The sequence below is a fragment of the Lepisma saccharinum genome, chromosome 2, assembly GCF_977018435.1.
Source record: "Lepisma saccharinum chromosome 2, izLepSacc3.1, whole genome shotgun sequence".
NCBI classification, from domain to species: domain Eukaryota; kingdom Metazoa; phylum Arthropoda; class Insecta; order Zygentoma; family Lepismatidae; genus Lepisma; species Lepisma saccharinum.
Genome location: NC_139230.1, coordinates 5,683,463 through 5,698,706, shown reverse-complemented (window position 1 = coordinate 5,698,706; position 15,244 = coordinate 5,683,463). Strand labels below are relative to the sequence as shown.

The 15,244-nt window shown below is 41.8% G+C and overlaps 1 protein-coding gene across 1 annotated transcript; it reads left to right on the top strand.

Annotated features, from left to right (window-relative positions):
- The first annotated feature begins 12,100 nt into the window (after nt 1-12,100).
- LOC145984472 (uncharacterized) lies at nt 12,101-12,643 on the top strand. The gene has a single exon (XM_083118130.1). It carries the CDS (start codon nt 12,101-12,103, stop codon nt 12,641-12,643), a length of 543 nt encoding a protein of 180 aa, XP_082974256.1.
- The last annotated feature ends 2,601 nt before the right edge of the window (nt 12,644-15,244 follow it).

Here is a 15,244-nt window from a genome sequence, read left to right as displayed (position 1 = left end):
TGCACCATTATGTTGAAACCACAGTCTTTGTCTGTCTCAATGTCAAGGGCAAGTTCTCTAGTAGTTCAGGCAAAACCTCACTGAGAAATGCTTGATAAGTGGGTCCACATAGGCGAACAGGGAGAATATACGGGCCAATCAAATGGTCATGCAGTATCCCGCACCACACATTCACTCCAAATCTGTGCTGATGATGTGCCACTAGCAGGGCATGTGGATTTTCATGTTCCCACACAGGACTGTTTTTACTATTGAACACACCAGTTTTCGTGAAGATAGTCTCATCAGTCCATAGTACCGTATTCTGAAAATTGGGGATAGTTTCAATTTGATGAACAAACCATTGGCAAAAGTCCTCACGTGGGCCAAAGTCCCGAGGTAAAAGATCTTGCACTTTCTTCAATTTGTACGGGTGCATCCCCTCTTCTGCCAGGACTCGCCACACATTCAAATGAGAGGTGTTTCGTTCGTGGGCTAGTGCGCGCGTACTGGTGCCTGGATGATCCATCACTGCAGTTATCACATCTTCCACAAACCGTCGTGTTCGCACACTTCACGGTCGTCCAACTTCTCGATGAGGTGGTAACACCCTATTTGGAAAACGTGCCCCATACAGACGCCTTGCAGCACGGCTATTACCTCCAACCTCCCCATAAATCAGATGCATGTCCGCCAGCTCTTGGGACTTGTATGCAGCCATCCCTTACACCGGGCTACAAGTGTTTATGGCCGTTAACACTAGTACACTTCACAGAACACGATGGGCTGTGGCTAAGAATTAACACGTAACACTGCTAGGTCAAATGTTTGCCCAACACTACTGTCCAAGAACCTCACGTCTTTCCGTTCAACCGTGAATGTTTAACAACCTGCTGCTGGCACAGCACCTGAAGCACGAATGGCACAGACACGTGCGCTCCTTCATGAGGAAACCTACCCATCTGCCCTTCAGGGTATGCAACCTATGACAGTTCATTTTTTTCATTTTTACGTCATAGTGCCCTTCGCTCAGGAAATTTTCTTTGTTTTTTGGTGCCATTCAACACATGCCAATTTTCGTCGATACCAGCTCACGCAGAACGCACACCCACCCCACTCCCGTCAACATCTTCGTTCGCGTCCTTTGGAGAATCCCTTGCGCCGACATTACACAACATTGCCGCGTGATTTTTTGACAAGAGCGTACCCAATTTCTTAGTGGACCGCCCTACACCGACGACTTCTCTCCACCCGTTTTGCCATTATTCACTTCGGAAAATCATTTTCCCACGTTTTCAAACAGTGGCCGCGGTGGCTCAGTCGGTAACGCGTCTGACTACCATGCTAAAGGTCCCGGGTTCGATCCCCGGCCGGTTCAAATCCGGGAACTTTTCTAAGGATGGAAGCGGCCCCGGCGCCCACCCAGCGTCGAATAACATGGGTACCTGCAGGAAACCCTGGGGGGTAAAGGCGGTCAGGGGCGTGATGCTGATCACATAACCCCCACTCACGACCGGATCAAGAAAGTGTGGGGCGTTACCCCCACACCCCTTATACGCCTTCATGGCGTGGTACTATGCACAGGGGAGCACTTTACCTTTTCTTTACCTATCACGTTTTCAAACGTCAATAACTCGGCAACAAAGCCGTTTCCGGAATTTCGTTACATGAACTTTCCACGTTATTTTCACTCGTTCAATCACCTCCCAAGCGTTGTAAACGAACTTACGAAATACCTTGTATATCACGTTTTATTCATTAATTGCACTAAGAAGGACTATTAATATTTGAATAATTTTTATTAAATTACAATTAAATTGTTATTTTTTAAACATAATATATAGAGGTAATAAAATTCAAATTATCCTCCAAATATTAAAAATTAAGGTTAACATTTTAAAATTATATTTTCTCTCTCTGCGCACGAAGATTGCCGGAGTTTATATGATGTTCTGTCGTGTTCTAAAATGAGCACATCCGCTGATTTTTGGGCAATAAAAATATAACATATAATTGTTTTATATGTTAATAATATAACATAATTGTCACATATAAGTAAATAAATATATGTGTGGGGGAGGTGTAAAATATAATTGTCACAGTTTTAATAATCACGAAGTTATCCATTCATTCAGGCGAACATTTACTGAAAGATATTACAAAAATATGAGTGACAATATCGTAAAGAAAATCAACATCAATTTCGTTTTTCTTTGCTTGAAAAGGGTTATTCAGTTACCGTTAGAAATTTCAAATCGTAACTAGTTGTTGTTAACATTACCTGAAAAGATAGAAACTGCATGCTATTGTTTTCCCAAAGGGCCATGAATGATGTAAATCATTGGAAGTAATTAGGTTAATGCCGATTGGTTTAATAGAATGAAGAAGTGGAACTGAGTAAGATACTAATAAAAAATTTCACTCTCACGTATCATATATACCGTTTATTCAAAATGTTAGGGGAATATGTTGATCCAGGCCGCGCATAGAAGGGGAGAAAGAAAGTGGGCGGAGCAAAGCAGTGTGTTCTGCTTCAAATAGCTGATAACTGCAGCCGCGTTTTGCCCTTGCACTCGCGCCTCCTTAGTATCGTATCAATCCCTAAGATTGTATATTTATTTTTATTAAAGTCTCTCTGAACGCTTCACGTTGACCAGGGCATTCACTTGTTTTTCTCAGCTTGTCTCACCTCTATATTACTAGGCCATCGAGCTCCTCCTCTATACCGAAACGTGTTATTTAATTGCTACCATGCAAACTGCTGACTCTATAACCAGAAGTATTACCTGTTTCCTGAATGCTCAGGAGGTTTGCATGGCACAACACAATGCATTGTAAACATGCCTCAGAGGTTGAGACAACTGAGAAAAACAAGTGAATGCCCTGGTCAACGTGAAGCGTTCAGAGAGACTTTAATAAAAATAAATATACAATCTTAGGGATTGATACGGTATTGTACATTTAGACCTAAATTTGGCTCGAAACGGAAATAATTATTAGAAAGCTAATTCCTTCTGAAATGCGTTCTTCAGGCCCCCCTGTACTTCCCCAGAAAAATCCCAAGAAATCCTGCATGGGAAACACCCTTAAATTTTGAATAAAAGGCCGCCATCTTGGACTTTTTTTAAAAAAATTCGATAACTCAATAATGGACAATCATAGGGGGTTGAGTTGCCGTGGTCCACCGCCTACATGGCAATGGTGACGTTTGAGAGGGCGTGGAAGATGCTCGCGTTGCTTACAAACTAACTACATAAGAAACAAAAATGCATGTTACTTATGTTTGGAGAAAGGCTCAGCAGCTGGATAGTTTGGAGAATTTCCGAGATGATTTTGCTGTCTTCGAGGCACTTAATTCCTTTCTTATCTCCTTGGTGCGGAAGAAAAATCGACATTTCAGATAGTGAAATACGAATTTAGGTAGCGTACGCAGCACATGATCTTCACAGCATCCTAATTGCGAAGTTTTTACAGCAATTATATTTAAATTGTCCAAACACTCAAAAAATATATCACCCCATAAACTATTAGCACATGATATTTTTTCTGCAACAAATTTTTCCACTCGTAAACACTTTTCGATGCATAGGTAAGGTATTTACAGCCGTCGCCCGACCCATAGTCTTGGATTAACGTAAGTGAGGCAGGTACATTAGTTGGTTCCCCGTGAAGAAAAGTTGTACACAGTTTACAATCCGTCACTTTGGAAATATACCACACTATGTATCCTTCCAAATGATATACACCAAGCATTCTTTACCAACACTTTTTCCATTTAAGTTCGGTATGTTGTTTTCCCAGTCCGGTATTTGAATTTCATCTTCAACAATGGAAATTTTTTCCCTTATTTTATTTTCAGCTTGCATCTTCACCGCATTTGATTAACAAAAGACGTCAGAGGAGATTCAGTCCTGTATTCACAGTTTCCACCCGAAAATAAAGCAAGTTTTGCTGGTACGTAAATTGAGTGCAGCATATGTAAGTGCAGAAAATCCACAGTGGAGGGATGATCATCACAAGTGAACGACCGCAATATACCAAAATGGCGTTTTAGGGGATCTTGATTAAATTTTCCTGTCAAAATGTACTTGTAATTGTTCTTCCACAAATATTCAGACACTTCTAAAGTACTTTCTAAAGTCACTCTTAAGGACTCTAGAGTTTTTTCTGAAGCGACGGAATTTCGATTATCTCTAAGGACAGCATTCCATTTTATTAAAGTTGTATGTGCTTCTGATCCTTTATATAGTGCCTGTGCAGGAGTGAATGAATTTAATGCATCAACCAGGCAGTTTAGGTCCCTTATGAAATATTCCGTTGTTTCACTGCCTTCTAACCCCTCTGCATTAATACTCCGATAAAATTTTATTCCATTAGCCACAGATCTGCTGAACAGCTGCATTGCGAGACTTACATTCATTCGTTGGAATGAATTAGGATCCAAATGAGCGGAGGTCACTTTGTAGCAAGCTTTCATACCGGAAAGTTCAGTAGATGAATTATGTTCATACACTTTTCTGTAAAATGAATAATCAACACCATTATAGTACACCTGCACTTTATCATGGAAGTTATTCCTTATGCATTTAAATATATGTGGTGCGTCTGAAAATGCCCAAAGCTTTCTACTAGAGTCAGCTGGATTGGATATAGAGCACTTAAGATTGTTTCTGTTTCCGGAAATTCCTAAGCATTTCCATAACTTTTTGTTAGATTGGCTACCGTCAGATGTAAAACCAATAACTCTGACCCCTGCTTTTTCCAAATGTATGATTATCTGGATAAGTATTTTTGTGTTTCAATGTCACCAGGGGTGGCATTCCTGCTAGCATATACTGCTCTGGGTTGAATCCAATTATACAGAAAGGGAACAAACATAAAAACTAGAGCATAATTTGCTAATTGATTCTTGCTTTCGTCTGGAGTAAGATTTCCCAAATCAACAAAGCCGTCTATTTTTAAGGAATTCGAGCTAAACTGAATTGCTTCCCTAAGTTTAACTTCATCAAAAATCAGCATTCCGCTACGCTCATTCTCATTCTTTTCACTAAAAAAAAAAGTGTTATAGCGTCGATGGCATGGGAATTTACGCCGTAAGGACATTTAAGACCCTTCACCAATTTTCTCAAGTGAGCTTCAGAAGGCAAAGGTAGCAAATCGTGATGTAAACAGTGTCTATACCCCTTGGGGGACTTAATTTTTAATAGAAGAGAATCCATTATAAACTCAGAACTGTATCTCATGCCTGTCTTACTTTTCAGTTGGCATTTCTTTAAGATTGTCAATTACAATTTTTTGATTTTTGCTAAGAGACGCGAACTGTTTTGACTGTGTGACCGTTGTCTTTAATTTAGCATCTTTAATGCCTTTTTCAAGCAAATTTATTTTAGCCTGTGCGACCTATAGTTTATTCTGCGTTTTAATTAAATTGCGTTTCTGATTCTTAAGTTTTTTCTTTAGCAATGCTATTGTTTTGCTAGCATCCGCAGTGTGAAGCAAATCGTCCTCTACTGATAAGCTTAATGATACATTGCGACGAGTACTTACTTATTATCATCTGTCCGCAAGGATTGCCTTTTCATGGGAGATTTTCGCTTCTTAACTGTCTTAGAGAGAGGTATTTTGGCAGATTACGAAATATATGAGGAACTGCTTCTGGTTTTAATTTCCACCTTTGTCGTGGAATTTCTACTGTATCGCCATCCACTATGAACGAATCCACTTTCACTAAAAGGTCAGTGGAAAAATGAATATCACACACATAGCAATTATGACTTAGTTTTTTATCTTTTCTAGGGATGGCACTCTCCCATTTTGAGAGACCATTATTGTCTTTAGGTGGCCTAAAAAAAATTCTACTGCCTGAAGAACAGCGGTCATATCCAGATTTACAGCCGGGCACGAAACACGTAGGCATCTTGTAGTTTTCGCTCGCTGCTGTCTCAAACACAATAATAATGTGTTGAACACAACACAAACTAGTCACAACGGATCAATCACAAATCTAACGACACTAAACTCAATAACGTAACAACGTTGTCATTAATAAAAGTACACAATGTTATTCTAGCACAACAAAACACAACGCTCTACGTAAAGCGTGGCCGCACTGCAAGCAGAAGACGCTCACAAGCGAAGGTGCTGCCAGTACCTGCTGTCTGACCTTATGGAGATGCTCTTAAAGTTCAGTACCGACAGTGACAAGTTAAACAGTGAAAAGCGTCTGCGGGAGCTTTTATCAGCACGCTACGGAAATACTGTTCTTATGTCATCTAGCAAGAAATGTTTCGGGACTGTTGTTTCTTTTAGGCACGTTGCATCGAGGATTTTAATGAACAAGTGGTACAGCGACAGAAAAAAAAGACGCTGTGGAAGAAAAGAAGAGTATTATAGACGCGGCTATTACCATCCTCCAAGAAGAGATAAGATATAAAGTTTATGATTACTCGACATATCCAACCTACGAAGAAATATCGATAGGTTGCTCTGTTTCCTACAGTGAAATCTGTAAGTATGAAACTTCCGTGACAATGAACACTTCAAGTGAAGTTCAGAAACATGGATTTGTGCAGTTTGTCTTCGATAATGCTGATCATAACACTCGAACTGTGGATGGACATGGAACCTTTCATGCGATGGGAGGAGTGCAGTGCGTGATGCCTTCTGCAGCTGTTCAGACTAGTTCTCGTGTTCCACGACCGAAGATTATACCAACGGCAACTGTTGTTGGAAAGTTTGGCTTCATCCCAATCGACACTCACGATCGGTCCAAGAACCATGGATTGAATCGCCTGGTTATGGAAGACGTCCTCTCCCTGGAATTGCGGTCGATGGATACAGAAATCGGAATACCAATGGATTTGGATGGCGGATCCCAAGTGAGCTGAAGAACCTCATACGGGATGGAGTGGTTTCATGGAGATTAAAAAAGGTAAAGTGCTCCCCTGTGCTTAGCACCACGCCATAAAGGCGTATAGGGGGTGTGGGGGTAACGCCACAGGAAAAAGATCCTACGAAAAGTCAGCAGTGATACCCTTGCCCTTCGTCAATCTTCAACCTTCTAACCCCGCCTCAATTAACACCTGTCTTCGTTGCGCGGTAGAAAAATGCAGGAAGAGGCAACAAAGGTGTATTGTGACATTTGATCAGCCACTTTTCATTAAAGCCATGGATATAGTCTATCAGGCAGACGAAACTGATGAGCTGCCCAAGGCAATCGTGAGATTAGGTGGATTTCATCTGCTTATGAGTTACATGGGTGCGGTGGGCAAAATCATGGGTGGCAGTGGCATGGAAGAAATGTGGGGTGAGGTATTTGCCAAGAACGCTGTTGTACACATGGCTAATGGGCATGCTTATGTAAGAGCATTACGAGCTCATTCGCGGTCTCAGGCAGATATCGCTCATTTGATTTTGGAGTGTTGTGAGGAAGGCGGACTTTGATCAGCTCTGACGTCCAAACTCTCTCAGGAGAATTCACATTGAGGTGTTAAACTTGTCCTCCTCCGCAGAATCTTTCCTATCCAAAGTCAAACCTTTACTGAGTGCTGTATCCAGTGCGATGAAGACACTTGAAGAAAGAAGTCACACTGCTAAATTATGGCTGCAGTATTTCAAGCAAGTTTCTATAATGCATGACTTCGTGAGAGCGGAAAGAACAGGCGACTGGAACCTACAGCTCTTCTCCGTTCAACGCATGTTAGTTCACCTCCATGCAGCTGGCCATATTCATTACGCTAAATCAGCCCACCTCTACCTCCAGAATATGTCTAAACTTAATACTACTTTGTCGGATCAAGAGTTTGAACGTTGTGTCAATCAGGGTTATTTTACAGTTCGGCGTTCGGATAAGTTTTGGTGCGGCGCTTGGACGGACATGACCATAGAGCGATCTATGAAGGTTAGCGGTGGCTTGACACAAGGCCGAAATATGTCTGATAGCGTTATAGGGCATTGGATTTGCACCATGCCAGGAAGTATCCAGGTGATGGAAGCAGTGGAAGCTTTCGCAGGAGTGACAGGTGAATCGTCCGAGCAGCACTTTTCTTTATCAAGATCGTGGCAGACTCGAGATACCAGTGATTTAAGGACATTTTTAGTTTGGCTGAATCAACATTCGCCTTTCAACAAATCCGAAGAGCTCATTTCTCTGTCTTCAGGAATTATTGCCAATGATAGAGTTAATTGTGACTCAGCCGAGGAGCTAGGCGAAAATGCTGTGAAAGGAATTGTGGGGAAAATATTTGCAAATGTGACTTTGAAGAGGAAGGGGCGAGTGTTCACACTGGCTGCTATGGGAAAGACTATAACAATTGATAAGGATCCTGTAGTTGTCAACCCTAACTAACTGTTCCACCGCATCGCGTGCGTTGTAAGAAGTGCGGACGACCTTGAAGACTGTCTACAGTATGAATTGTCACCTTACCCCCAGTCTTTGTTCGACGACGTTGGTCTTCGCGCGGGAACAAAATCGAGCATTATTTAAGTCCTCGACAAGATGTGCACGATTAGCAATGAATTGCCGGAAAACCCAAGCTATGTTCTCGACGGTGGGGATCTTTTGCACAGAGAACATTGGCCCCGTCCAGCAACGTATGGTAATGTGTGCAATGCCTACTTAGATTACGTCAACCGAAATTACGGAACAAATGGCATCGTAGTATTTGACGGATATGAACCAAGTACGAAGGATGCAGTGCATATGCGACGAGCTGTAGGGAAATCAGCTGCAAGGGTTGATGTAACTCCATCCAACCCCGTGACAATTGCACAAGAGAATTTCTTGTCAAACGTTGAGAATAAAAGAAGTTTTTTTATGAATCTCCTTAACACAGAATTCCAGAAAGCAAAGTTCCCAGTTTTCCAGGCCCCTAGTGACGCGGATGTTTTGGTTGTTAAAACGACGAAAAAAGAAGCGGTGTTAGGCCGATCAGCTGTTGTAGTTGGCGCGGACTCAGATCTACTTGTACTTATTGCTGCCTTGACTCAACCCCAAGGTGCCATGTACATGTTAGTTCCGGGAAATTCTACAACCGCTAGAAAAGTTTACTGCAGCAGAGAATTACACGAAGGCCTTGGTAACATGACGAAACACCTACTTTTCCTACACGCTTTTATAGGATGCGACACCACCTCTGCTTTGTACAGAAGAGGTCGAATTTCAAGCTTCAACAAGCTTAAAAATAACCCTGAACTACAGAAAGTTGTGGAAATATTTAACAACCCAAACGCGTCGCAGGATTGTGTTGAAGCTGCAGGAGAGCAATTCTTCGTCCATTTGTACGGAGGTAAACGTTCAGAGGGACTTGACAAAACCAGATACAAGAAATATGTCCAGACCATTGGTAAAAAACCTCCAAACTACGTTATGGATCTTGCGAGCCTTCCTCCTACTTCATCTGCCGCCCGCCAGCATAGTCTGAGAGTATATAACCAAGTCCAGGCGTGGAAAGGTAACGTCTTTTCAGCTAAAGATTGGGACTGGACCATCGAACAGGGACACCATAAGTCTGTCACATCCACTTTACCCCCGGCGCCAGACAACCTGCTGCATCTCGTGCGTTGTGGGTGCAAAGGAGACTGCTCCCGAAATTGTGAGTGCAAGCGAAGTGGGCTGTCATGCACCACTATGTGCAGCGAATGAGTCCTGCTTCAAGCGGAATATTCTGGATTCCGAGGATGAAGACGATATCGAAGGCAACTTCGATACCAAGGTTCATGTCGAAGCCAAACGTACCAGCGCCTAGAGAGCTGGGTCCCGAGACGAGCCACGGCGATTGAACGGATGCCCGCCCACGGAGATCTCTAATAATTAGAGCATGGCAAATCAACTTGATTCTAAAAAAAGAAAACGGAATTTGATATTTATTACATATATTTTGCACAGGAAAAGAACAAGCATGGATTAGATTTATGCATTTAAAAATCAAGTACACAATTATGTCTATATCATGTACGTACACCACCTCTCTTTACCACACGCAAACCGCACAAGTACGGACGGAAGGACGTACACACACACACACACACGCACACATCTACACATCCGAAGAGTGTTATACATTCGCATGTATATCCCTGATAAGCCTAGTATGTACGAGTTGCGGCTCTTGGTAGTGAATGAATCTTTCCAAGGATATCAAAACATGTGTCACTTTTCGAATAATATACTGGAGACCTCTGGATATGGACGCAGGATATTCAGTGAATGCCTTGCGAATATCTAGAACCGGATAAATATGTCCCAATATACCATGTTGTAAGTGCGAATACAAATTCGTAAATATAATCTCGTTAATCCATATTAAAGTGGTCCAGGTAGTCCTCGAAGTGGTCGGTTCTAGTCCAAAGCCTGGGTTTGGCTGTTCCTTGTGAGTATCACTTAAATCATACCATAACTCCGAATCTAAAAATGACAACAACAAAAAAAAGATTTAAGCCCGAATCACACGGAACCGGGTATCCAGTAGGAATGCTCTAGTTGACGCTGGACTGGCTACCCATTTGCTAGTTTTCGCCTCACACGGTACTTGTTACACCGTACTTGTCGATAGTCTTTCGTTCCTATAATGGCAGCAGCGCGAGATGTAAACAACGTATCACTTCAGACTTTTAGTCATTCGGGGTGAAGTCGGTAGTGGGGCGAAGTCGGTAACGCGAAGCGTATGAAGAACTGGCAACATCGCAGTGAATTGAGGAACTGAACGAACTCTTGTTTTGGCACCAGTTAGTCATACTCTGTCAGCCAGGGAGGAAACTAGGAAAGAAGAACGCACAGCAAGCAAACCACGAGGCATTGTTGTTTTGAAGGTGAGTCATTCGAGCTCTTTGTCATCTCGCTTATAAATTTCCAACTCGATAACCTAAGGCGTAGAATGTGTTTCGTTAACTATTTTGGTTTGCGTATTATTACAAATGGTAAGGTAAGGTTTGTGTGTATAGTGTAGAAAGTAAGTACCTTGTTGCTTGCTAAACTGATAGTAAGTTAGTACAAAACGAAGAACTACACTATATGGGGTGAAGCCGGCACTATTGTTTGGAGTGAAGTCGATACTTTCTTGTCGCACATGGAAAATATAGAGTTGCAATGAAACTTTAATTTAATGTTTATTGGAGCTGTATTTGGAACTAACTTATCCTGAAGACGAAACTGCATAATGAAGCATAGTGGCGTGGCCAGTAGAGAGACCAGGGAGCACCAGACCTCTTCTATCTGAATTGTTAAAATAATAAAATTAATCATGGTTTAATAAATTAGTATTCATGTTGGGTCCGTAACATTTGGCCCTGAATTTCTATATTTATTTCTATATTTTAAAAACACAAAACTGTAGTAACAATAGTCACTGAAACATTCAATTAGCTTAGGTTGAGAATATTAGCGTAGACCTATTCGTCTCTGTGACGACTTTCTATTCTTTCTTTCAGATGCCACGAACTTACAAGAAGAAGACCAACTCTAAGAGACCTATCATGAAATGGAAGGTGGAAACCATGCAAGCAGCAGTGGAGGCAGTGAAATCTGGATACTCAGTTTTGAGGGCCAGTGAGACTTTTGGAGTTCCCCGCGAAACACTGCGGAACACGTAATCCGAATTAAGGCAGGGTCTACAGCTAACATTGATATTGGTGGACAGCCCGTGTTCAGTGTTGATCAAGAGAACGCTATCACCTACCGGTTACAAACATTGGCACAGAGGGGATTCCCGCTAACACCACGTGACGTTCGTAGGACAGCATTTCGTTATGCAGAATGGCTGGAAATAGAGCACCCGTTTAACAAAGAGCGCCTTGAAGCAGGATATGATTGGTTCCAAAGTTTTATGCGTCGACACCCAGAGCTTTCCGTAAGGACACCTGTTGGAATATCGCGAGCTCGTGTTTCTGGTTTAACACGGGAGACTCTGGAAGTATTTTACAATATGGTGGAAAGTGTAATAGTTGATCTTAATCTGCAAGATGAGGGTGAAAGAATCTTCAATGTTGATGAAACTGGATTGCCTCTAAACAACGAGCCTCCAGGCGCAGTCGTCGCTAGAAAGGGACAATGTGATGTAGTGTCAATTACCTGCAAAGAAAGGGGGGAAACGTGACAGCCATTGCCTGCTGTAGTGCCACGGGTATGTTTATTCCACCGTTTGTGCTTTTTAAAGGGAAACGATTAAAGAATGAATTTCGTGATGGCTTACCACCAGGCTCACAGGTTCTAATGACTGATTCTGGTTACGTCAACGACGTTGCATTTGTAGAGTGGTTGAAACACTTCGCCAAGCACAAGCCACAGGGATCTTGCTTACTTTTAATGGATGGCCATGCAGTGCACACGAAGTCACTTGAAGTACTTGAATATTGCATTCAACACGAAATCACAGCCATGTGCCTTCCGAGTCACACGACTCATGCTTTGCAGCCATTAGACAAAGCTTTCTTCCGTCCTCTTAGTTTATTCTTCAAACAAGCTTGCAACCAGTGGATATTCTCACATCCAGGAAGACCACTAACAAAGGTACAGTTCGGTCACTTACTGAATCAGGCATGGGGAAAAGCTGCCACGGTTGAAAATGGTGTTGCCGGCTTTGCAGCTACTGGTATATTTCCACTGAACAGGCTGGCCATAAGCGATAACAAAATTATTGACGTCTCTTTAACTGACGCGCGTAAATGAAGAAACAAGGAGAACGGACTGTGAACAGCCAAGACAGGATTCGGATGTCACGACTGGAGTGAGGGAGATTCTACCTTCACCCGCAAAGAGAGCGTCCCAGCAGAAAGTAACAAGAACCAGACAGGGAACTGAAATACTGACCTCTCCCGATCACATTTCCAAGCTGTCAGGGCGAAGAGGCAGGTCTAAGCCTACACCTACAGCTACGTCTCTTCAGTGTGCATCGGCAAGTACTGACGACAGGTCGGCAAACACTGTAGATTCAGCTGATAAAGGAAATATTTGCGGTTTTTGTGGACGGTCATACAGCAACGAGACGTGCAGCAAATTCTTGGAGTGGATACAATGTCAACGTTGTGCAACATGGTATCATGAATACTGTGTCGGTGCTTTTCATAAATTGCAGTTTGTGTGCCGAAAATGTTGAACAGAAAATGTGTTGTGAAAATATTGTGCAGTTATGACGTAGCTGATGCATATGATGATGTGATGATAGAGATGCATAATGATAATGTAGGCCTAGTGATAGGGTCAATAGTAGTTTTTAAATATGTGGTGATAGGATCTATACAGGGTAGAATATAGTATGACTATTAATAAAAGTGCACTTGGTTCACCCATGTACTTTGTGTGTGGAAAATGTTGAGAAGTTATGATGGAATGACTTGTGATGATGTGGTGATGATCGTGTGATGATGTGGTGGTGATGATATATTAGATGCCTGATGATGTTGTGATGGTGTTGCCTGAAGAATATGTGATGGTACACATATGATTATTGATAAACATGTACTAGGTTCAACCCATGTACCTACCGACTTCACCCCGTCTACCTACCGGCTTCACCCCGTTTGCTGGGGTGAAACCGGTAATGCATCTACTTTTTTATATATTTTTAGTCCCATTTTATTATTTTACACATACACATAAATTTATATTGAGTTTGCTGCAGAAGGTTCAAATTTTGTACCATGCATTTTCATTTTCAAATAATTATCTATATAAGCAAATACTACTGCATTTTGTCCTTAATATGCCGACTTCACCCCCAATAACTCTAAAAGTGGTCCAGATAGTCCTCGAAGTTGTCGGTTCTAGTCCAAAGCCTGGGTTTGGCTGTTCCTTGTGAGTATCACTTAAATCATACCATAACTCCACATCTAAAAATGACAAAAAAAACCAAAAAAACAAGATTTAAGCCTGAATCACACGGAACTGGATATCCAGTAGGAATGCTCTAGTTGACACTGGACTGGCTACCCATTTGCTAGTTTTCGCCTCACACGGTACTTGTTACACCGTACTTGTCGATAGTCTTTCGTTCCTATAATGGCAGCAGCGCGAGATGTAAACAACGTATCACTTCAGACTTTTAAAATACGATAACTATTCAACCGAGAGGAATATCGTTTCGTATTAAATGGTTTTAGGTAGAGAAGAACGGCGCTGATAAAATACATACTTTACAACGTTTACTATACACGTATGGAAGAATATTTTAGCTTTTTCAATTGTAAACATGCCTTTCGTGCTGTATGCACTCGGAAACCACAGACAAAAAACGCTACTTTGTAAACTCACAGATTTTCTTCACATGCCCAAACTTTGCTGTGATTGGCTGTTCCAGAGAATCTAGTCGAAAAAAGTTAGTAGCATTAGAACATATCCTATTCCTTCAAACCAGTCAAGCAGTCAGCCAGGCGGCCATCATAGGCGCCGACTCCATGGGGCTTAGGGGGGCTCGAGCCCCCCAATGTTAATGATGTGGGAGCAGAGCCCCCCAAATAATTTTGCTTAAGAGGATCTAATGTATTATTTTTCTTCTCTTGTAAAGTTTACTCTGAATTGTTCCACATGAACGTAACTTTAAATACACATTTGAAATGTTCTAGACCATCAACTTTGGGGGGCTGAGACCGCTAAACCATCAACTTTGGGGGGGGGGGGGCTATGACCGGAGACAGCAAAACCCATTACTTATTACTATATACTAAGTATATAATTATTATTTACTATTATACATATATTAATCAGAGACATAATGAATTTAGCCGATGACTTGTTAAAGACTGTTTGGTAATCCCTTAAAAGAATGCAAATATTTAGGAATATTATTGATGTGAATGAAAAGGCTGGCCATACTGGACTGCGACCACTTTGCCCTCGTCGGTGGACGTTGAGAGCCTCCAGTATGCAACAGATCTTAACGAACTATGAAAACCTTCTCAATTTTCTTGAGAAATTTTCTGAAGAAGATGCTACTGACGCAGCATCAAAATGTGCTGGATACCTGGAGACAATGATTCACTTCAAGACATTTTTCTCTCCCTCTATTGCCATGTGATGGGTAAACTAGAAGAGGTAAACTGTAAGATTCAGTCTCCACGCATTGGTGCTGCAGAAGTGGAATCAAAACTAAAATACTTGACTGATATCTTTCAAGAAAAGCGAATGTGTTTTGAGCAGTTCTGGCTGAAATGCACAGAGGGCAAACCGAGCCTCGTTGATGAGCCAGAATTGTCCCGGCAACATCACGTCCCTAAGAGACTTGAAAATCAGATGCTGCCAAACATCACAAGTTATATACTCCAAAATAGTATT

Bases quoted from the DNA above. Each gene is read 5' to 3' on its own strand.
- LOC145984472 (XM_083118130.1), top strand. From the start codon at position 12,101: ATGTTTATTCCACCGTTTGTGCTTTTTAAAGGGAAACGATTAAAGAAT.